This window comes from Genypterus blacodes, unplaced genomic scaffold (assembly GCF_046128005.1).
Source record: "Genypterus blacodes isolate CSIRO-AG114 ecotype Tasmania unplaced genomic scaffold, CSIRO-AGI_Gbla_v1 ptg000108l_1, whole genome shotgun sequence".
In the NCBI taxonomy this organism is placed as follows: domain Eukaryota; kingdom Metazoa; phylum Chordata; class Actinopteri; order Ophidiiformes; family Ophidiidae; genus Genypterus; species Genypterus blacodes.
Window position 1 is genome coordinate 444070 of NW_027466912.1, and position 23811 is coordinate 467880.

The 23811-nt window shown below is 42.1% G+C and overlaps 1 protein-coding gene across 1 annotated transcript in view; it reads left to right on the forward strand.

Moving 5' to 3' along the window:
- slit1a (slit homolog 1a (Drosophila)) overlaps nt 1–23811 on the forward strand; it is a 76092-nt gene that overhangs the window by 49054 nt on the left and 3227 nt on the right. Inside the window, exons 9-36 of the mRNA XM_076160953.1 lie at nt 1374–1521; nt 5993–6064; nt 7026–7097; nt 7193–7264; nt 7809–7952; nt 8485–8648; nt 9519–9542; nt 9903–10047; nt 10441–10515; nt 10598–10741; nt 11327–11470; nt 11558–11724; nt 13311–13443; nt 14639–14707; nt 14805–14876; nt 14984–15055; nt 16930–17001; nt 18219–18382; nt 18645–18769; nt 18894–18991; nt 19399–19538; nt 19621–19714; nt 19836–19973; nt 20228–20456; nt 20881–21011; nt 21102–21256; nt 22133–22421; nt 23168–23379. Of these exons, the coding sequence (XP_076017068.1) occupies nt 1374–1521; nt 5993–6064; nt 7026–7097; nt 7193–7264; nt 7809–7952; nt 8485–8648; nt 9519–9542; nt 9903–10047; nt 10441–10515; nt 10598–10741; nt 11327–11470; nt 11558–11724; nt 13311–13443; nt 14639–14707; nt 14805–14876; nt 14984–15055; nt 16930–17001; nt 18219–18382; nt 18645–18769; nt 18894–18991; nt 19399–19538; nt 19621–19714; nt 19836–19973; nt 20228–20456; nt 20881–21011; nt 21102–21256; nt 22133–22421; nt 23168–23379 (3564 nt within the window). The remainder of the gene's footprint in view (nt 1–1373; nt 1522–5992; nt 6065–7025; nt 7098–7192; nt 7265–7808; nt 7953–8484; nt 8649–9518; nt 9543–9902; nt 10048–10440; nt 10516–10597; nt 10742–11326; nt 11471–11557; nt 11725–13310; nt 13444–14638; nt 14708–14804; nt 14877–14983; nt 15056–16929; nt 17002–18218; nt 18383–18644; nt 18770–18893; nt 18992–19398; nt 19539–19620; nt 19715–19835; nt 19974–20227; nt 20457–20880; nt 21012–21101; nt 21257–22132; nt 22422–23167; nt 23380–23811) is intronic.

The window sequence follows — 23811 nt, forward strand, 5'->3', positions numbered from 1 at the left end:
CTCCATGTACAGTATAATTGAACCTAGGCCAGATTTTCCATCACAGAAATGCAGGAGGTGCTGGCATATTGTGATTATAACATTTGCATGCTTGAATACAGCGATTTACAGTCACATAATCTTGATGTATTACTTAAAGTAAAAAAAGATGTATTGCCTTAATTGGAGTAAAACCTATATATATAACATAATAATAATAATAATAATAATAATAATCTATAAAGTTTTACATTGCGTGTGAACATACTGTGTGTCTCGCTTTTTTTTGTTAAAGCCTGGAGAAAAATCAAAAATTCATGGGATCAAATGGGATCAGTAATGCCGTGTGAATGAAGCCATTTAAAATTCAGTTGATTTAATTTTATCTGGGTTAGGCTTACATACACACATCTTCCTACACACCAAACACACACACACACATACAGACACTCACAAGTGGTGCACTTTTCACCACATCATTGACGTTGCCAAAGCTTTTTGAACATGTATCAAGAGAGAGTACGATGGATTGTGTGTGCTGTATGTAAATTGAAAAGTTGAAGCTTTTTAGAACAAGTGGAAGAGTGGGGTTGTGGGGTGGGTACAAAGCTGAATATGTAGAATGCCATGAATTCCACCCAGATTTAGGCTGCATAGATAAAGCAAACTCAGGAGGAAAATCCACAGGGAGATCGATGGATGTTATCAAGAGGCCTTCAATCATCATCTCAGCTCTATTATTCATGTGTTCCTCTTTTCTCAATATACTGTAGCTATCTTTTGATAGATAACCTAGATTCTTCCCCATTGACTGACAAGGAAGTACTGCTTTACAATTAATCAAGAACACTGAGTTTCATTGCATTTTCTCAGTGTCAAAACATTCCTGGGTATATCATCTTGTTATGAATTACTAGTGCAAGGCTGCTGAAACTTAGGCCACATAAAATAAAGTTCAAAAAGCAGGGAAGACACAGACAGAGGGAAGGTAAATCGGGCAGACAGCCCGAACTCCAGGAAATGACAAGGGAGGGGCGTAACCCGTTAAGGGACCGTGCCGGCACGATTCCTTTGTTCATTCACAATAGCCCCATACAAGCATTATCCCATTATTGTTACTTGGTCTTTTGCAGGGGTAAAGCTGAATCAGAATATCCCAGCATATTAGTGCACCACTAATATGCTGGGATATTCTGTTATTTTGAATGGGCGCACCGCCCATTCAAAATAACCCCATGCTGGAACCAAGCCATTATTATTATTATTATATTATCATGATGCTGGCATATATTGCATATTTGGAAGGGGACATGATCACTTCCCCTGTTCTCATTATATCTTCCTCCTGTTTCACAATAACATTTCCTTTTTTCTGTTTTTATTTTTATCTCCAGGGCATCAGGAGACATCCAGTGTGCAGCCTTGTGGCACCGGAGGAGGTTCTTGTCCTGTCATGTGTACCTGCAGCAACAACATTGTGGACTGCAGAGGGAAGGGTCTCACCGCCATCCCAGCCAACCTGCCAGACAGCATGACTGAGATGTAAGAGCACCACCTGGATTTTCTAACATACACAGACAAATGAAAAAATTCTCAGCATTTTTTTAGGTACAAACAAGTAAAATATGGTTTCTTTATATTCATAAACCAGCCACAGATGACAGGAAAGTAGTTCCACTAAAAACTGCATGTATGATGAGTTCATGCATTGTGTATTTTGAATGAGGGGGTAGGACACTCTTGCAAACGACTGAAACTACATTCATGACTGAAACACTAATTCTAAATAATCAATCAGTCAGGCCACACAACATAAACTGGTTCTGATTTTAAAGATAAAGACTAATTTCATAATATGATGTGATCAAAATCCATTTAGCAATATGATTATCAGAGATTCAAACCACAGCACTATCAGTAGCCATTTTTAAGGCAGCAAACGCTTTACTCCTGTTGACCTGATTTTATTCCACCATGACCACCATGCCATTCTCACCACGCCACACTATCACATGACCTCAGCCAGAGGCAGTCAAGTGTATGCTGTGTTTTTCTAGGATGTTTAGGTTCCTCAGAGTAATGAAACTAGGAACAAGATTCAGATACACTTCGGATTATGAATATATTATAAAGTCATAAAGTGCATGCCAATCCCTTGCTCTTAAACCTATAGCATCTGTTCTGGCATTGACTCTTCATGCCCAACATGCCTGTGTAACTCCCTGGAATGCTAGGTAAAGGTAAATACTTTGAGGTACTTCTTTATTGCTTTCTGAAAGGATCAAATGCTCCTACCTTAAGAGTGAATGACATCTAAGCACTTGAAAGAAAAAATGAATGGTGAAGTCTTCTCCGTAGCACATGTGTAGTTAGAAGGACACTGTAAGTTTCTAGGTCTACTCATCCTCATGGGGTGTGTTTATAAATACCCAGCTACCATGGAAGTCACAGATCCTGTGCTCCTCAACAACGCTGACCCATTTCTAGTGCAGTGGTGTGCTATATTTCCTAATTTGGACACAGACATCCCCATGTGTTTTTACTCGCTTACTTTTAACTGAATTAATGGAATTACCACCCACCAAATATTGAGATAATTGAATGATTTAAGAGACATTCTGTGTATGGAGTTGAGACATAGATCATAGAGACACTGCAGGATGTCTTTCAACAGCTATGTCCCATAAGTGGAGTTGGTCAAAGAGCCCAGAGTCCTGCCCAACTCAGCCTTACCTCTATCTTTACAAATTCTATTCCCACATCACCCTTCCCTCATTCTTTACCTCTCTTATTGTCTTTCCTCTCTAAAGTGCAGGTTGGAGGAGGCAGGTCAAGGGTGAAGGAAAAAAGGGAAGGGGGGGGATTCCACTAAGCAATTTGGTACAGCAGGGTTGGTCTGTGCTTGAAGTTCATTATAAAATCAGTTTCAATTACAGCAAGGCGGACCTAATGCCTTCTTAATAAGGCTCTTGGAAAGTCTCAAACACAATTGCAGACACAAACACACTCATACTGCTCTCATTACCTAAAAATCGGAGAAGTGCAGTCTCCCTGCCCTGTTCTCTTTATAATGTTTATAGCTGTGAGCTGGTTTCTGTAGTCCTTCATGTGACCAGGCCCAGTTAGTCTGAACATAACCACAACAGTTTATTATGCACCATAGACTCTATCAACAGTAATTGAACTCTGCCATAGAACTCCCCCTCCTTCAACTGCTGCTGCAGTCCTGGCATCCATTTGTATGTCCACAATGTATTTCTCCATAATAAAACTTACTAACTGTGTGGATTTAGTCTTTACATATATAGATCTGCTAAGATCTATATATGAAACCCTAACCATAACCCTAACCCTAACCAAGACTAAGAGAGAGAGAGGGAGAGAGGAGAGAGAGAGAGAGAGAGAGAGAGAGAGAGAGAGAGAGAGAGAGAGAGAGAGAGAGACCATGTCTATCCACAGGAATCTGTGGTCTGCAATCACTACTATCTTAAGAATGCCAATTATGCTCCTATAACGAGGCCCCTTCCTAAAACGGGAACATTCTTCATTGAAATATGCAGAAACTAAGTTGTCTGGCATTTGCCTGAGAGACATGTAGCAAATTTACAGTATATATTACATGTTTATCTCTTATCTTAAATTATGCCCTAACCCTAACCCATTGATATTCAAACATGTGGGAATGTTTCCTTCACTAAGATAGGATCATTAAATCTCTTAACAGCATTCTGTTTCCAATAGTAGTAATATATTCACAATTTTCTTGTAATAAGAAATTGAGCTTTAATGATCCTCAGATTCTTCCACAAGTCACCTACCAACCTCTGGCCTTTGCCAGGCCTCACACTGGCCTTTATCCAGCGTTTCCCACTCCTGTGCTTTAAGGCTGCATGGCAGGGTTTCACAGCTGCCTCCCTCCAGGCCCCGCTCAGACATGTTAATAAGGACCGTTTAAAAAGCTGTGAAGTGAACTGCAGATAAACAGCCTTGTGCCATATAGACGAGCGAACTGGACTGAGAATGAGCTGGATCCTGTACCGTGCACGAACACACACTGGTACACAAAGTCGTACACATGCATGGGGACATTAGTCTCTAATGGGGTTCAGTTATAATTAATTTACTTGTGACTTGCAAAAACAGTGAGCACATTCACATGCACATTGAAACTGAAGATTATTATTAGATTGTTTTCAGATATGTCAAACTAGTTTGTTTAAGGAAGTACTTACATGAGTACGTAACAGACCTAGATTATGCCATTGGAAACATTTTAGACAGGCTGTGGTTCCAGGTCCAGACACAGACACATGCTTCCTCAGTGGGAGGATCTGCCTCATACTGTAATTAATGCAGCATGTCATGTATTCACAGAACAGATTATGTCCACACATTGTGCCTGACTCATATTACGGACAAAAATAGTATTGTGAGTATTGTGTGCATGTAGTGAAATTAATTTTTGCGTTGATGGTCTGTGGTCTGGATGTTTGTTGACAGCAAAAACTATTTCCTTCTTTTTACTCCAAAAGAAAACAAATATATATATAAATATAAATATTTAATCTTAATTTTAAGGTGTTTGGCATCCTGTGTTGTGTGCAGGTAAACTTTTCAGACTGCTCTTGGCTACAGTACGTCTTCGGCCCTGGGGGGAAAATGTGTGTTTTATATTGGAGACATCAAGTTAATGTAATGTTTACAGCCATATTGTATATAGTGTAGTGGTTAACACTCGTACCTCACAAGGTACCCAGGTTGTGGGTACGAGACCAGGGCCTTTCTATGTGGAGTTTGCTTTGCGAGGAAAACGCACAGACCAGTTGCATGTGAGTTAAGCCTCCCCCAGATGATACTACTCAGCCAATCAACTTTGTGCATTATAGGCGGTAAACATTGCGACTCTCTACGCAGACAGGTGAGAGTAAGAGGCAAGTTAAAGACGGAAAAAAGAGAAAGCGAAACAGGTAAGATAAAAACTAAGAGAGATATACAGACGACTGAGCCGGAGAAAGTTGAGAAACAGAGAAGTGAGACGGAGAAAGGGGGACAAAAATGGCGCTCTCCAAAAAAAGAAAAGTGGACAGCGAAAGTAGAGCATCTCATCCAGAATGGACAGAGTCATTGCTGTTCATACTTCCCACTGGGAGCACTAAACCAGTGTGTCTCATATGTTCAGAAACAGTGGCACGTATCAAAAATGTGAAACGGCATTATGAGACAAAACATAAAGCTTTTGAACAAACATAGCCTCTAAAATCTGAAATGAGATCACCGAAAGTGTTCTCAGAGCCTGGAATGAGTCCACCAGGACCCTGAGACACACAATCACTGCCCAACAACGTGCTCATGAGTGTTCCCTCGGAGCTGCTGGGATTTTTCTCTTTGTTTGTTTAAGTTAAGCATTTGCATGCACAGTTTTCACATTTTATTCAGTTATTTTTTATTTATAGTTATTTTGAAATGCAGCCCTACTTTTACTTGGTGCATACTGTTTATGTTCTATGTTACATGACAATAAATATTGTCAAAACGTTTTTTGAATCGTACTGAATTCATTTGATTTTACAGGCAGGTATTGATTACATGCACAACATTACATGTTTGTTGTTTACTTGAATACCCCTGCACTAGAAGATTAGCAGTGACAGATGATGGCTGGATGGATGGATATTGTTCTCAAACACAAAGGCGTTCTTTATAGGTTTTTAGAATTTCATCTGAAAATGCTAGAAGCTGTAAATACAAAACACATGACATACTGTTGTCTGTGTTTTCCCCCCCACATCATTCCAGGACTGTTTATTGGTTCTATAGATGTTATTTTCTCCACCATTTCTGGACCTATGGCAGCGGGAGAATAGATCTCCCCTTGCTCAATAACCAGCCCAATCTCCAAGGGTCGGAAGTTATAGAGGAGTGTTCAGATCTGTTGCCATTGAGCAATCTATTGTTTGCTTTACTAATAACTTCTCTTCTCTTCCCCTCTCTTTTTCTTTCCTCTCCTATCCAGACGTCTCGAGCAGAATGGGATTAAGTCTGTTCCCCCTGGGGCTTTCTCTCCCTACAAGAAGCTGCGTAGGATGTAAGCATAGCAGTACACTCACCTCTGGGCAAAATAATACAGACAAGAACAACAAGTACAGTGCTGGATAAAAAGGACAATTTAAAGTCTGTTTAACAAACACATTCTTGTTCTCAGTCTGCATTGCTGTACACTGGTATTACCTTAGCGAGTATTGTCCACTTGTTGTGTGTGTATGTTTCTGTGTGTATGTGGGACCAACTTTACCCCATGGCTAAGTTGATGAGAGGACGTAGAGTGTGCTGGAATGAAGGCTGAGGCTTTGCTCTGTGCTACTCTGTGAGTGAATGGTGATAGGCTGGTAGCTCCAGACTTGAGCCTGCTATGCAGTCATTCAACCAACTCAGCCAAACCCAGACCACCAACACCAACAGGCCTGCCCAACATAGCATGAAGAAACGGGGAAAAGGAGGTCAGGGAGTTTCAGTGCCCCTGAAGAATTCCACCCTGTTCTGCTCCAGGACAGTTCATTTGAGGGTTCGATTGGGGTCAGGAAATTCTTATTATACCATTAAAACACCCCCTGCATATCGCAACAGTAGCACATGTCTGCAAGTCTGTGTTGGCTCTTATGAGCCTTTGTTGCTTCAGCTGGCTGTGTGCCCTCACTGAGCCTGTTCTGTGTCTATCACCTACAGTTACAGTTAGTATGCTGAAATTCACAGTAAAGCCAATTAAGGCTATATAAGCGTGTGTGTGTGTGCCCTTGTGTCTCAGTAGATGCCATCCACACAAACGCACAGTGCATACACACACATACACAAACACATTCTCTCTCTCCTTGTCCTGGTTTGGATGACCTACACATGAACGGCTCTTCAGACATTTTCGTTTGAGGCCACATACTTCATTACCTCTCTCTCCATCTATGTTTCTCTCTCTCTTTTTCACAGATTCTCCTTTACTGGTGCATTTAGTCACAGAGTTATTTATCTTGATATCTTTCTCTTATTTCATGCAGAGACCTGAGCAACAACCAGATCTCAGAGATTGCTCCAGATGCCTTCCAGGGCCTGCGCTCTCTCAACTCACTGTAGGTGACTCAAGGCCGAGACTCTGTGTGTATTTGTGTATAAATATGTAAGTTTTCATTTTCCATGGCTAAAGCATGCCTTTGCTGTGTACCAGTGTGCTGTATGGAAATAAGATCACCGACCTGACCAAGGGAGTGTTTGATGGCCTCTATGCCCTACAACTGCTGTAAGTAATTAACACACAAAGAAACTCTCCATCTTATCTTACATATTTGACACTGAGGAACAGTTTTATCTTCTCCAGACAAATAAATAGAAATCTGCCAGCCCAGTTACATGATTTTCTAGGGTAGATGCTGCTTAGAATACATTATATAACAGGTTGCACAGGAGGGTTTTATTTTAACTGTTTTAGAGTTTGTGTCAAAAAAGGGATGTTTTTTTTGTGGTGTATGTCTCCCCACTCAGTAAAGGAGTAATTACCTTTAGGCAGCTTTGTTCGTACATGGTTTCTACAGTCATTAATCTCCTGGAAAAACTATGAATTTGAAATGTGTAACGGGTAAGGTCGTGGAAATGTATCATAATTGTTATCCTGTCAAGTGAGGCGAGAGCCTGAGAAGGGTAAATAGTTAAAATGCTTTTATTTCCTTTTGCTAGAATAGAGCAAGCTGACAGCCACTTGCGCAAGTCAGACAAATGTAGTTTCTGCTGAAAAAAACACAACTTATCGCTGACAAAGTCTTCCATTTTGACCTTTATTCTCTCAGGTTGCTGAATGCCAATAAGATTCACTGTGTTCGTGCCAACGCCTTCCAGGACCTGCAAAACCTCTCTCTGCTTTCACTATATGACAACAAGATCCAAACGCTCGCCAAGGGAACTTTCACTTCACTTCGAGCAATACAGACCCTGTGAGACACACACACACGCATGCGGCCACGCTCACATGCACACACAAACACATATACTCTTGGTCATGGTCTGACAAATGCTGAGCTGTCTTATTGAAACCTGCGCCAACACAAAAGTTGTTTACATGGATGTTTCTTCGATTACACAGGAATGGCATGAGGTTGAGAGTGATAAATATCATCTCACAAACACATGGATGCACATGCAACTTTGCGGCCAGAGTAGAAACAATACTCCAATAACAATAACCCCCCCCACTGTTGTCACCAATGTTGACTTTTACCACAGACATCCTTATAGTTCATCATGTTACCCACATTTATAAACTGGAGCAGATAAATTCCATGCATCAATCTTGAAATCATACAGTCTGACACAGATTGCAACAAAGATTTTGTCAAACCATCTGGCAGAGTTATCACATGTTGATCCGTTCACATGGTTATGTATGAAGATGATGATGATCTATTGTTTTTTTCTCAAGTTTCTCATCCTCTTTTCTCTTTGCACCTCTTTCTCTCTGCCCTGCAGTCACTTGGCCCAGAATCCATTTATTTGTGACTGTAATCTGAAGTGGTTGGCTGACTACCTGCGCTCCAACCCCATCGAAACCAGCGGTGCCCGTTGTGCCAGCCCACGCAGACTGGCAAACAAACGAATTGGACAAATCAAGAGCAAGAAATTCCGATGCTCTGGTAGGCCAGTGGCTTGGCAGGAGACTTTCCTCTGCCTCTTTGCTCTCACAGGCTTTCTAGGCTTTATTGTTTTACTCTACTCTTACCTTCTCCCTTTCTCTCCACTGGGAGTGACCTTTGTCTGTGCATTGTTTTTTCTCCTCCCCGAAGAAGCAATCATTCCTCACTAAAGGTTTCATTCAGCCTACTGTATTGCTGTGCTGTTTCTCTCAATCAATATCCACACAAACTTGGGGCCAAGGAGAGAGGGATATTTCACTCATTCTCAATTTACCCTTCATACAACCACATTGTGAGCCTGGTTTCACATTCAAACCGCAATGAGCTGAGATCATCAGTCAAGGTTGGTAAAAGGGCTCGAGTTTCTGTACATGCCAACCAGTCCCCTGCCAGTCTCACCCCCCTCCCAGCCAGTCCTGTTCTATCTACTGCCCAACCTCTTGCCCACTCACACATCCATCTCTCACACACTCGTATTGTTTTGATGCATTGAACATAACTGTCTAGCACTCTCCACTGCTGAGGTTTCAGTGAGTCTTGTTTCTAGCTTCACTGTCTTGGCTAGACATGCTGCAAGAGATTCTTGTGTTTTTCTTTTTTTCTCTTTTTCTTTTTTTTTTTCACTCTTTTGTAACCTCTTTTGTCATTCCTTAGTAACAGCCACTTATTTACCGTATTCATCATTCATCATTACCAGTTTCTCCACTTTGCCATCCGCACAGATAGCCATTGTGTTAAACGATCATATACCTTGAGCCATGTGTGGTCATATATAAACTCTGTATACGTGACTGTCTGAAGCATAGCTAAGACAACGCTATACAGATCCCTTTTACTGACATCCATCCCTCTTTCTTTTCTCCGTCACAGCCAAAGAGCAATACTTCATCCCAGGTGAGTAGCTTGTTTGTGTTCAGGCCTGTTCTTGTCCTTCTTCTCTTTTATTGTAACCCTTACACCTTAGCATCATTTTCACCCCAGTGTTCTCACTATCTCACCTTTCAGAACATAACTAACCAATTACCACACAAATACACACATGGACGGGTAGATACACATGCACACATGTGTACGTGGATACACACACAATGTAAAACACTTTCCTGTGAATGGTAGGTCAGCTGCATGATGTTCCACAGGACTGTGGGTTCACAAAGGGCAAGATGATGACATATAGCTGTGCTGCCTTAACAGGTTATTTAAGAAGTCTTTCTTTGTTTTCACTGTTTATTCATCCATTTCTCCTATTTTCAGGTACAGAGGACACCCGTCTGAATAACGCATGCAACAGTGATCCTGTTTGTCCTCCCAAGTGTCGCTGTGAGTCCAATGTAATGGACTGCTCGAATCTGAAGCTCACCAAGATCCCAGAGCACATTCCCACCTCCACCACTGAGCTGTAAGACGTCCGAACACTCACAGCCTGTTTCACTCCTGTAGCAGGAGGACACACATTATATTTGAATAGCAAACTGTATACCAAGCACATTCCAAGATTGAAACTTTAAGGGTTTTAGGGTTTATTCAGGTTTTTTCTATTCAGTGGAAATTGTTCTTAATACTACTAAACCATACAAATTCTGAATATTGGAATTCATGAAATATGTAGTATTTTTATTTTAGGATGTTCAAATATGTAAATACTATTTTGCCACTTGACAAGAGAATTGTTAGCTTTGGAGTGTAACAAATGTAAAACTACCAAATGAGAATCAGATGTACTTTTGAAGATAAGTTTGAATGGTTTTATGTTGTCTATATGGCTATTATACCTCAAGTTTTCCCTCTGTAGCCGCCTTAACAACAATGAGATCACCACTCTGGAGGCAACTGGGGCTTTTAAGAACCTTTCCCAACTGAAGAAGATGTATGTTAAACATTTAACAACAAAAATAATTCAGTATTCATTTCTTGTGATTAATTATTTTTCACACGTATGATCTGCACAGTAACCTTAGCAACAACAAGATCACAGATATCGAGGATGGTGCATTTGAAGGTGCATCATCCGTCAACGAGCTCCACCTCACAGCCAATCAAATCGATTCAGTACGTCATGGGATGTTCCACGGCCTGGAGGGATTACGCATGCTGTGAGTGACACACACTTTCAAACATGCAGCGGTTCATCTGTGTATCTCTGGAACACAACATCATTAGTCTTTGTTGCGAGGTTATTTGCTTTAGATGACTTTTATGAATGTTTTTGAAGAAATTATTAAAAGGTATCAATTTTACTTTGTTCAACTCAAGCCAGAAGGGTTAATTATTATTTCCTAAAAATATATTTAAGACATCACATGTCATTCGCAGCCATGTTGGATGTTAGAATAATTGTAAGGGTGACTATGATCAAACTGCTCCCCTGCATATATAATATGTATATTGATTAGATTATTTATGATGATAATGGGAGGCAGTAGCTCAGTTGGTAGAGCTTCCGCTAGGGAACCGGAAGGTCGCCGGTTCGAGTCCCTGCCGAGGTGCCCCTGAGCAAGGCACCGAACCCTCAATTGCTCCCCCCTCTGCGAAGGGTTGTATTGTAATGTAAGTCGCTTTGGATAAAAGCGTCTGCCAAATGATCGTAATGTAATGTACATAACTTTAGTTAATGCAAAGTATGTTTTTAAATGCTCCATAAAGATTATTATTAAGTATTTTATTTTTCTCTACTTTAGGATGCTGAGGAACAACAAGATAAGCTGTGTACATAATGACAGTTTCACAGGGCTCCATAATGTCCGTTTGCTGTCTCTTTATGACAACCAGCTGACAACCATCACTCCAGGAGCATTTGACACACTTCAAACTCTATCCACCCTGTGAGAACCTGACATACCTACAGGACATTATCACCTTTCACTGTGATGAGCTACTTTCTCATTTCTGATCTCTTTGTTTTATTGCAGTAATTTATTGGCCAACTCCTTCAATTGTGACTGCCGTCTAGCCTGGCTTGGTGATTGGCTAAGAAGTAGGAAGATTGTGACAGGTAACCCTCGCTGCCAACGACCTGCCTTCCTGAAGGAGATCCCACTACAGGATGTGGCTCTGCCTGACTTCCGCTGTGAGGAAGGTGAGTAATACCAAGACATACAGCCGTTTCATCATTGACTTCTCTACTCATGGATGTTCTCACTTAATGCTTTATATCCACCGTGGATATGCCATGCATTTTGTCTGCTATCCTCTTCAGGGTCATAGCCAGTTGGAGCATTTTGTTTTTGTCAGTATCAAAGCCATCACACACAGACAAGGATTCATTCACACATTCAGGTAATATAGAGTGTGACCCTCATCTTCTTGCGTTGAAGTGATGACCCTCTTTGAAAGGTGAGAAGAAGATGGCCTGTGGTCTGTGACAACCCTGTCAGTGACTGATGAAGTTTGTACTTTTACACGCTCAATCCATTGTGGACATGGGGACGTTTTAGAATGTCTGAGATCATTTTAAATAAAGGAGCACCATTGCACGTCCTTTGTTTGCTGAATAGATTGGTACTCAACAGTTCTTAAGCTGCTGGTCGATGCCTGTCTGAGTGGAGCTATTGAGCTGTTTGCCTTATTGATTTGCAGCGTATTTGCACCTGAGGATGAATGTTGGACTTGTCTTCACGCCTTAAGGCCGTTCTCTGCCCGTGCTGGTCGATATTACATTACTGAGGCCTCTCTCTACTGCATTGTGTTTTCACTTCATCTCAATTTTTCAGTGTTTCAATGCATCACCAACAACTTCAGATATTGTAGTGTCTCTGGTCTGTGTTGAACATGGGTTTGCTTTATTACTTTCACAAAGGAGGTTATGTTTTCAGTTCACTCACCTTGTTTTGTCTAAATAACCTGATTAATAATTACCAATGGGTCCTTTTCACCTCATGAATCACAAACTTGAGGTGCTTTTTAGGAAGTGCAAGAACATTTTATAGTTTGATAACTTAAGTTCCTGAAATATGGGCTGTGTCTCACTTGCATATGAGTACAAAGGCTTCATTCTTCAAGGAGGCATGCTATACAAAGTGACACTACCCATATATCAGTTCCTCTGTGGAAGTTCAGTAGGTGCTGGGTGCAGCTTGCAGGACATTGCTCATTGACCAGACACACAAATGGTGGACAACCATCATGTTTGAATACTCACATTAAGCTTGTGTGCTTGTACAAAGCAAAACACAAATCTTGCAATGTTTACCAGCATCGTAAATTTCTTGCATTCCTGGGAAAAATACTCACTGATGAATTCTTGCAAGAAGGTTACGGTTACATGTGGGTTACGCCCACATGCAGCAAGCTCCATGACCTCCCCAAATAAAACATAAGGCAGGGAACTTGGATACACAGTGCAGTGTGTGATTTTGCGATGAAGTCACGAGTCCTTTCTGTGCAGTCAGTGCACCAGTGCTGGTTCAGAACCCACAGTGTACACATAATTCAGTGCAAAAGCTAGCAAGGAACCATGTAGTTCCAGGTAGTATGTCTTAGTTTAGTCCAACCTTGTGTCTAACTGGAGATCCAGTCAAATTCCTCACCTCTTTTTGTTTTCTAAAGTTTTTATTGAAGAGAGTATCTGATGACATAACAATGAGTATGCTGTCATTTTTTAGATGTTTTTTTCCTTCACTCTTTAATTATACCCACCTTCCCTCTCTCTCTTCTCTTGCCTAGGCCAAGTGGAGTCCAGTTGTGTACAAAGACCACAGTGTCCCAGTGAATGTACCTGCCTTGAGACGGTGGTGCGCTGCAGTAACAAGCATCTCCACGTGCTGCCCAAAGGCATCCCCAGAAATGTTACTGAACTGTAAGTTCCTTGTTATGAATGCAAACAATATTTAATGACAGGTATGGATGATTGAACCATTAGAGAGACAAGGAGAGCGACAGATGAAGTTGCTTGGAGGACGCAGTACTGTGTGAATTCAGTGCAGATTACGGAAATACATTTTGGAGAAGAAAGAGGAGGGAAGTCAATAAACCCTTCAGTTAATCGCTCAGACATTCTTTTTCTGCGCTCCCTGCAGCCCTAAGGGCTAGCACTGATGTCACTCTCACGGTCAGAGCCAAAGATTGGAGACTGTGTGTGTGTGTGGCTACGTGTGCGTCTTTGTGTCAGGGCCAAAAGTCTATCCACAGGAGCATGGGGGAGAAGGAGGGTAGTTTAATGAGCAGTTTTCAATGGAGATGGGAGGGAAAGGAATAGGTCTGGAACTTTCCTCCACACACACACACACACACACACAAACACACTGTTCAAGTATTTCGGCCTTTCATTGTCCAGGTGTGACCAGGTATGCCCCTCTATGCTGGGCTTTCATCTAGTCATCTGGAGACTTTGCTACTCCATCATTATCCCAAGTGTCCTCTGCACTGTCATTACCTATCATTACCCACAACCCAAAGCCCCCCTAACTAACCAGCACAGCCCACCCTTGCCGCCCTGCTACAGTCAACAACAATAGCAGGAGAACAGCCTTGCAGCCCCTCTCAGAGCCACGTCATCAGCCACTCTCAGGGGGTCAGTCTGCAGGGTTATTGCATCCCTGCAGGCTGATGTCCACTGTGGTGGCTTAGCATACATCATCATGGACAGACCACACACACACACACACACACACACACACACACACACACACACCACACACGCAGTACACTGTATATATAGGGGATATATATTCCCTATGTGTGTGTGTGTGTGTGTGTGTGTTTGGGGATGCGGGTTGTGTGTGTCTGCCTTTTTGTCCTTTTGTTATCCCTGTGTTGCCCTGCATTTTGGGTCTTCCTCCCTTGCCTATATCAAACTTTCTGCCTTTAGCTAGATCACCACATAATGTTTGTGTTGATGATGATTGAATTGTTGTTTTGTTGGTCTTTGTTTAGTAGGATTACCCAAAAAGGTCTTAACCAACTTTGAAAAACAATCAAACAAACAAAAACAAGTGTCAATCATGGCCCGCTGACTTGTTATTGGTGGAATAAATGAATGTTTCTTTCTTAAGGTATTTAGATGGAAACCAGTTCAGTGTGGTCCCAAAGGAACTTTCTACATTCAAACACCTGCAGCTTGTGTAAGTGATGTGGTCTCTGTTCCATTTTATTTTCACTGTGCTGATCACTACAACCAGAGGCTCTTCATGGTAATTGTTTTTGGTTATTTCATTTCAGAGACCTGAGCAACAATAAGATCAACTCTCTGACCAACTCGTCCTTCGCTAACATGAGCCAGCTCACCACTCTGTAAGTCCTGACCACCGTGAGCTGCTCACACCAAAAACTAGTACTTTAATTTAGTGGTGTGATCAGAATGTAACCAGCGAATGTAAGATATATATTTTTACTTGCAGAATTCTGAGCTACAATTCTCTGCGTTGCATCCCCAAAATGGCCTTCAGTGGACTGCACTCTCTCAGACTGCTGTAAGTTCTTCTTCTTTTTTTTTTTAATTGTGTTTATCAAAGTGTCAAATATCATATATAGTGGCAATCTGTAAGGAATGAATCGGGAAAAGCACAAACTTGTGATTTGGTAAGATTTAATTTGCAAATGTCTGGGTGAGCCCTGAGCAAGGAGCTGCAGAGTATTTGATCCATTGCATAGTTCCAGACGAGGTCACAAATAATGCTTAGACTAAATAAAAAACACATCATTGGCGGCATAACATGAACATCCAGACAGTTTACCATCAGAAAATGCTTGTGCTGACATTCTGAGAGATCGTAACAGAACCTTCTGACCAATCAGTAACGCATGTTGCACAAAATACAGACATCATGTCACAACATAGTCACAGCAAGGCCAGATGCATCCTTCTAAGAGAGAAATTAGGTTTTCCCAGTACACTCGTTTTCCACGTATGCTTATACCAGGCACACTTTTTACTACTACAAAGCTTCAACAAAGCCAAATTTTTACGGCAAGATTTGTCTAAACCGCCAGATCATGGTCATGGTCATTAGCTGATGCATTGACAGTCGGCTTTCTCTGCTTTCATTCCTAATGAAGCTATGTCTGTTATTCCTGCTCTCACTCACTCACTCACTCACTCATGTCACCTTCTTTTCTAAAAGACGTCTAGTACGCTCCCTGTGTGAGTCTGCTGGATGTTGTACAAGAGACGACGTGCGCGCACACACACACACACACACACACACACACACACACACACACACACAGAAGTGCCAAAACCTTTGAAAAGCAGCACCTTTAGCTCTACAAAGCAGTAAAAAAGGAACAATCATAAAAAGCTTCCAACAGACCAGGCGTCTGGACCAGACATGAATATGATTTCCTTTGTTGTGGGAGCATGATCTCATATGGGTGCGTGTGTGTGCGTGTGCGTGTGCGTGTGCGTGTGTGTGTGTATGATGACGGTTGTGGTTTGAGCTGTTAATTGGCCTTCTGGGTATTAGTTGTGTGGTGAGTGTGCCCTTTCAGGGTTAGGGTGCAAGGCTGTAAGAGAGGAAGTTTAACACAGAGTAGGATAAGGGAAAAGAAGAATGCAACCCAGGAATGCAGTCCAGTATATTCAAGTCAAGTCAAGTTTTATTGTCACATACACAATCATACACAGTACAACATGCAGTGAAATTCCTGGGTGCATAGGTGCCAGAGCAAATCTAATGGAAATTAAAATGGAATAGAATGAATAAATATAAAAATTGAAACTGTTAAACGATGAAACAATACAATCAGTATGATTTGCAATGTTGGGTGTGAGTTTCAGAATAATTTAACAGTGAAACAATGAGACAAGATATCCAGTTTGAGTTTCATTATGCAGTGCATAATCAAGACAATATGAGGGGTGGCAGGTGGATGACAGCTGAATGAATTATAAATTATATAAATTATAAATGATGTGCTAAGTAGACTGTGCAGTCACTGAATCAGGACCGGAATGACCATGTGATGGTGCGTTCAGCTGACCTCACCACGCTCTGCAGGGCCAGGTGGTCCCTATTGGTTCTGTTTCCAAACCAGGCGCAAAAATATTCTTATCTACAGAAGGGGTTTCCTGCAGGAAAAGTTTGGGAACCACTGTCTTAAGAAATTTCAGGTTGTTCATTATATGTTTTGTAAAAAGATAGTTAAATAAAAGTAAACATTTGCAATATGAACTTCTTTGCACTAAAACAAAGGGAAAACTTGGAGTTGTCCATTTACATCCGTTTATAGGTTATTATGCTATGATTTTACTAATCCAGCCCACTTGAATCTAAATTAAAGATGCATGAAATAGTTCTGTTTGTTGTTCTGCTCTAACTTCCTCCCTCCCTTCGTGACCCCACAGGTCTCTCCATGGCAATGAAATCTCAGAGCTTCCAGATGGAATCTTCAATGATGTGGCCTCACTGACCCATTTGTGAGTATGGACACACATCATTCTTCTTTGTTGTCTTTTTGACAGATTTTCTCTGTCACCTAGTCAGCATTTTAAATTGGTGATATAATCAGTGCATCTATTTGCCTCATTCTCTCTTATTTCACAATACACAAACTCAAATATGTAACATCTATAAATGTAAAAATAGTAATACTTAAACTAACAACAAATATATAAAATATACAAAAAATATAATTGCTAAACATGAGACCCCCACACTGATGCGTGGCAGCATACTGTATGTCATACTCCCATACTCACAGAGGGGTTCCAGTCACTCAGACAGAGCAGAGCAGAGCGTGGGGCTCACAGTGGCCTGCCTGTGTCCTCTTTGGTAGGCTCCACTGAACCCTGTACTGTCTTATCTGCTCGTGAAATCTCCATAATACACACAGACACTCAAGCAGAAGTCTCCTTCCTGGTCTGTGTATTTTTGTCTGCAGTGTGACTTGTGTGTTGGGAGTTTGTTGCGCCCAAACTTGTGGACATGTCTAAAAGTCATACAGAAGGAACTTTGCACTATACCCTGTGCAGTCCCATCCACATCTTCACATTATCCCTCAACCGTTGTTGATCAATAGGCTAATCATTGCCATGTCACTGAGTTGGAGGAGGGAGAAAAGATAATATCTGAGAGAAATGTGAACAAAGGCCTTAGAAAGAAGGCAGTGTAAGAGTCAAGGCTGCATGGGAAGTGGGACAAAGGGAAGGACGGAGGGGAGTCATTGATCCAGAGCCACAGTCAAGTGGCTTCCATGTTAGCAGATGTCAGGTGTCGGCTATTGGCCCGGCCTGAAAGATGAGCCTGTGTTCCACAGTAAAGCAACAGCATTGATTTAGGAGTGTTTGTGCATCCAGCAGGAGGACAGAGCGGCATTGATTCATGACCACCATGACAGCAGTGGTTAACAGCGCCTTCTGTTCACATGTTTCCCATAATTAAGACGCTTGGCTCCAGATGATGTATGGCACAACGTGTCTTTGAAAATACAACTCTAAATCTGTTTGATTCTCAGGGAAGATTGTTTACTTGTAGGCTACACCATGTTAAATTAGATATGGCCTATTTTTGTGAGGACAGAGACACCTGCTGGTGATGCAGTGCACTACACTGACCCGCCTACACTGAGCCACATTTCAATGTGAAATAAAGGCTGAGCAGACAATTCTGACTTTTTTCCTGTCTTGCTTACCAGAGCTATTGGTGCCAACCCGCTGTACTGTGATTGTCATCTGCACTGGCTGTCTGACTGGGTGAAGACTGGCTACAAAGAGCCCGGCATCGCTCGCTGTGCTGGCCCACCTGGCATGGAAGGCAAGCTGCTGCTCACCACACCTGCCAAGAAGTTTGAATGTCAAGGTGAGCTGATGTTTTTGGCTAGGTCATGGAGGTAAGAAGTAGAGAGGTGAGACCTGCATCATTAAAGCCCCAGACCCCACACTGTCCAGGTCCTTGAAGGCGGAACATGGGTTGAATCATGGTCTTTGGTTGGGTTCTTCTATCCTTTATCTTAACTGTCTTTACTGCTTCCGCTCATTTCCTTTTACTTCCCCAGAATTTTGAAAATCTTCTGTGAATCGCCAGTGCTGCATTCATTCTTGTTGGTCAAATGTCTTGGCAGGTGAGGTGGACACTGCTGTGCTGGCCAAGTGTAACCCGTGTTTGTCCAGTCCCTGTCTGAACCAAGGCGTCTGTCATGGCGACCTGAAGGACATCTACAGGTGCAGCTGCCCTCTAGGATTCAAGGTGGGTGAGCTTCCACCCTCTCATGCATGAACTTTGCTGCCTGTGTGTACAACTCCACTTTGGCAACCCCAACCCCTAACCCTAACCCATGACAGTAAATTTTATCTTCTGTTATTTGTATCAGGGCAAAAATTGCGAAACAGCCTTGAACGCCTGTGTGAGTAACCCATGTGCCAATGGAGGAGCCTGCCAGCTGAATGAGGCCGACGAGGGAGCATACAGGTGAGGACGATAGACTATAAGATCACAGTTACTGAAATGTAACTTGCCCTCTCTTTAATGAGGGTAGATTAGTGTTAATAAATATCTATCTAATCTATTCCTCCTTGGATTGATTAAATAGTGCATCTCTTTCCCAGAAGGTAAAGCGTTGAATAATTAACTGGTGAGTTTTGCAAATGAATTAAAGACCAAGAATGTTAACTAGGTGGAGGATGTACAGCAGCTTTAAACAGGCAATGAGCTTTAAACTGCTTTAACGGGTGGTAACTTATAAACCATTTGCCATGAATTGACCTAAGACCAGTAGCGACTACTTTAGAGACAAGAACTAAACTATCCTCATTCTGTAATAAAGGATGCATGAGTATACTGATATGATGTCATGGAGAGTGTGTATGTGTTCCCAGTTGTTCATGTCCGCTGGGCTTCGAGGGTCCTAAATGCCAAACCAATACTGATGACTGTGAAGATCATGACTGTGAGAATGGGGCAACTTGCATCGATGGAGTCAACAACTACACTTGTTTCTGTCCCCCCTACTACATAGGTACTGTAATTTATTAACCGGGTATATGACAGCCACTTGGTGTATGTTCAAGAAGAGCCCAAACCATTTTGTGTCTTTGTAGGAGAGATGTGTGAGGAAATGGAGGATATGTGTACCCCAGGACTGAGCCCCTGCCAACATCAGTCTACGTGCCTCATCACATCTGCTGGGCCCAAGTAAGTGTGTGCTGCCTGTTCTGTGTGACAAAGTAAAGAGGCTTCACACTGCAGTGCTGCAGACCCAGCAGGACCTTTGCGTTCAGCTTCAGCCCATTGTGTATGTGTTCCTGTTTTGCAGGTGTGTTTGTGCCGCTGGCTATGTTGGTGACGACTGCAGTGTAGATTATAATGACTGTGAAGAGCATCGCTGTCAAAATGGAGCTCAGTGTGTGGATGAACTGAATGGATATTCTTGCCTCTGTGCTGAAGGATACAGGTGAGAGCAATCTCAATCTCCACATTTAGTCAGCCATCTAAAACACTTAATAAATAATAGCATTACAAACAAAATTGCAGACATCGTGCAATTACAGCAATTGTGTTATTACAACCACTCCATTCATCTCAACAGCCTGATATTTGCCATGGAGTAATTATGTCTAAAGAATTCTATAGTCACATTTATTTTGTTATGACAATATAGCAATATTAAATATAGCCTTTGTCCCTCCCTCCCCTCTCTTTCTATAGTGGTCAGTTATGTGAGGTGCCTCCGTCCCCGCTGTCCCTGTGTGAGCTGGCTGATTGCCAGAACGACGCCCCTTGTGTGGAGCGAGGTGGGCGCGCCCTCTGCCAGTGTCCTCCAGAGTTTGGTGGGCCACGCTGTGAGAAGCTGGTCAGCGTCAACTTCATAGATAGGGATTCCTACCTTTTGCTGTCTGACCTCAAGAACTGGCCCCAAGCTAACATCACCCTACAGGTATCACACTGGTGTCATTTAGGTGAGGTGTCTATGTGAAAGTCATATCAGCAAACTGATGGGATGAAACAGCAGCTTTACACATCATCAAGTATATGACTGTCAGGGAAACAAACACTCTTCTACATTTACATGCAGTTCTCTGAGTATTTTTTCTTACAGTGATTAAAGGCAAAAATGTGATTAAGCGTTTATGTATACATGCATGGAATTAATAGGATTCTGCCATTTACTGTAAATCTGACGATTGAGGAAAATAAGTTGATTAATCACAAGATGCTTAAGAATTTATTGCCTTAATCGCAGTTTATTTGAAGATTTAAATGACATGTTAACCAATAATTTCAGAAAGACAATGCATGACATGCCTTTATTACACATGACACAGTGCAAACACACAGATATGTGTTCTCTTTGTATTCAGGTGTCAACAGCAGAAGACAATGGTATCCTGCTGTACAATGGAGACAACGATCATATTGCTGTGGAGCTCTACCAAGGTCATGTAAAGGTCAGCTATGACCCTGGCAGCCAGCCAGGACATGCAATCTACAGGTGAGGTTCTGTGTAGCACATGGGAGGCTGAGCTCTGTGAGCTGTCCTGTCTCTGATAACTGACTGTACAGTTCTGTTTTTACTCATCAGTGCTGAAACCATCAATGATGGCCAGTTTCATACAGTGGAGCTGGTGACCTTTGACCAGATGGTGAACCTGTCCATTGACGGAGGTCTCCCTACCACAATGGACAGCTATGGGGCTGTGCGGCCCCTCAACCGGGAGGCTCCATTATACGTGGGGGGTAGGGGCCCTCTCCAGAACACACCTCCCTCCTCTGCAGGCACTCTTAACTACTACATTACTATCAATCACCACCCCTCCCCCTCGCTCTGTCTCCACCGCAACCACCCCCACTACCATCCATGCTACCCTGCACCTGAGACCCAAACCTAAACCTCCAACCAAAGCAGCATCACTTACACCCATGACTGTGTTTGCGAGAGGTCAAATAAATGTGCAATGTAAAAAACCCTACAGAAAGAGAACACAAATAAATATGTGTACCATTATAGATGTACCTCACAGCTTCTAACCTTTAGTGGCAATGCAAAACAATGAAAACCTTCATTGCCCAAGAGATGTCTTTATAGTACGTTACAGTGTGTAAAGTCTGCCCCCTGGTGAAACATATGAAACTACCAGACACAGTCACTTCAGGTGTCTCATGTTTGTGTGTTTTGATTTCAGAAAATGTTGTCTGTGAAAATGTGGACACTCGTGACCTTAGCAAAACTGTAGTTGGTCAAAGCCTTTGTTGTTGTCATGTTCCTGCAGGTTGGACACACAAGGCTACACTCAGGCTAAGCTCAGGAGTGGCTCATTTGTATAGTTTGTTTCGTGCTGTGTTGTAGTCGTGTTCCTCAGTCACTGTTTGTCCCAACTTTCCCAGCATTCATAAATGTCAGTTTTTCTTCTGCTGTCCCCTTCAAGCATGGTGTGTCTTATGGTACAATCTTAAAACAGTTGATTTGAATCTGTAGCTATGCTCTATTTGGACACATGTTTGAAAGGCCTTCTTCCATTACCCTCATACCATCCCTGTGTTAGGTGTCTGTTCTCCTGCTTGCCTGTTTTCACACCTATGATCAGCATTTCTTCTCTATTTGCTCTCTTGCAGGCATGCCAGTTGACATGCACTCGGCACCTTTCCGTCTATGGCAGATCCAGAATGGTTCCAGTTTCCATGGCTGTATCCAGAACCTTTACATCAACAACGAGCTCCAGGACTTCACAAAGACCCAGATGAAGCCTGGAGTTGTACCAGGCTGTGAGCCCTGCAAGAAGATCTACTGTGTACATGGAATCTGTCAGCCTGATGGGCTACAGGGCCCAGTATGCCACTGTCAGCCTGGCTGGAGTGGGCCACAGTGCGACCTGGCTGCTACCAACCCCTGCCAAGGCAGCAAGTATGTTCACAAGCCACGGGTATATTGTGTGATATAGACACTGAGATCATTGTTTGGGTTGTTAATCACTTATAAAGATGTTTCACGGTCATGTCCTTGAAAGGAACTGATGTGTAGCTGCATTTTCTTTAGAGATTTTCAGGAGTCAAAGTGTTGATTGAAAATTGTCTGTAATTCTTAACATCTTAATAACTGTAAGAAATCAATTTGGCTTAATGATAAATATTGCATCTTCTCTACTCTGAATGAGACTGCTAGAAATTTCACATAAAGGTCAGACTTTCCCCAAATACATCAACAAAAACACACAAAGGTTACTTAAAGGTCACATTTTGTCTTGACAAGTTGTTTTAGGGGTCCGTAATTGAGTGTGCTATAATTCAAACAGGTTTTTTTGTTTGTTGTTTTCAGTTTTCTGTTTTGCCTGCTTAATCAAGACATACTTAACAAGCTTTACTGTCAATGTCCTAGATTTAATACTGCAGAACTCCTGCCTCTTACAATGAGCTGCTTAGGACAAGAAATATACACAGTATGTTTTCACATGCTAGCTTAAGTGGTTAAACAGCTGCATGTCAATTAAGTGCTAAATCCAAATCATTGCGTTATTGTCTGCAAATTCATGGAGTACATTAAGAGACCCATGAGGTAAAGCATAATCATTAACTTCAGTGATTCATAGACAGGCTGAGAAGAAGCTTTGATCTAGAAATGTGATCCAGATTACTACACTGTTGTCTCGCTAGGTGCATCCATGGAAAGTGCATCCCACTGGATAGTCAGTCATACCGCTGTGAGTGTGTGGAGGGTTATCGTGGTGCCCTGTGTAACCAACAGGGGGAGCTGTTCAATCCCTGCCGTCGTCTATCCTGCAAAAATGGTCGCTGCCAGATAGCAGACACAGGAGACGCCTACTGTCACTGTGAAAGTGGCTACACTGGAGAACTTTGTGACACAGGTGATTTGCTCTATATCAGTCTGTCTATAATCTCAAAATCATCGTCTTTTTGTGTCATAACGTCTTGTTTGTTTGCTTGTTTAAAGATATTCACCGCCTCTGAAATATTCAGTCTGATTCACATTGAAGTACAGTAGATGACCCATATTTACCCATTTCACGTGGTACAATTCCATAGTCCCTCCTTATTATATTTGTGGATACATTATACCTCACACATACTTGCTTGTTTTGTACCACAGAATGCTACTGTACAAAACAGTCCTAGGGATCTGTAATTGTCTTCAAATCTGTCCCGTGTTGTCAAATCACCTGACTGCATTTTGCCTGAGATCTTGGAGAATTTGAGTGGCTTATATCGATGATTCAAATGTAACCAAAACACAAATTAGTGGCATTTATGTATCAAAGAGCCTGTTTGGTGGATTTGAG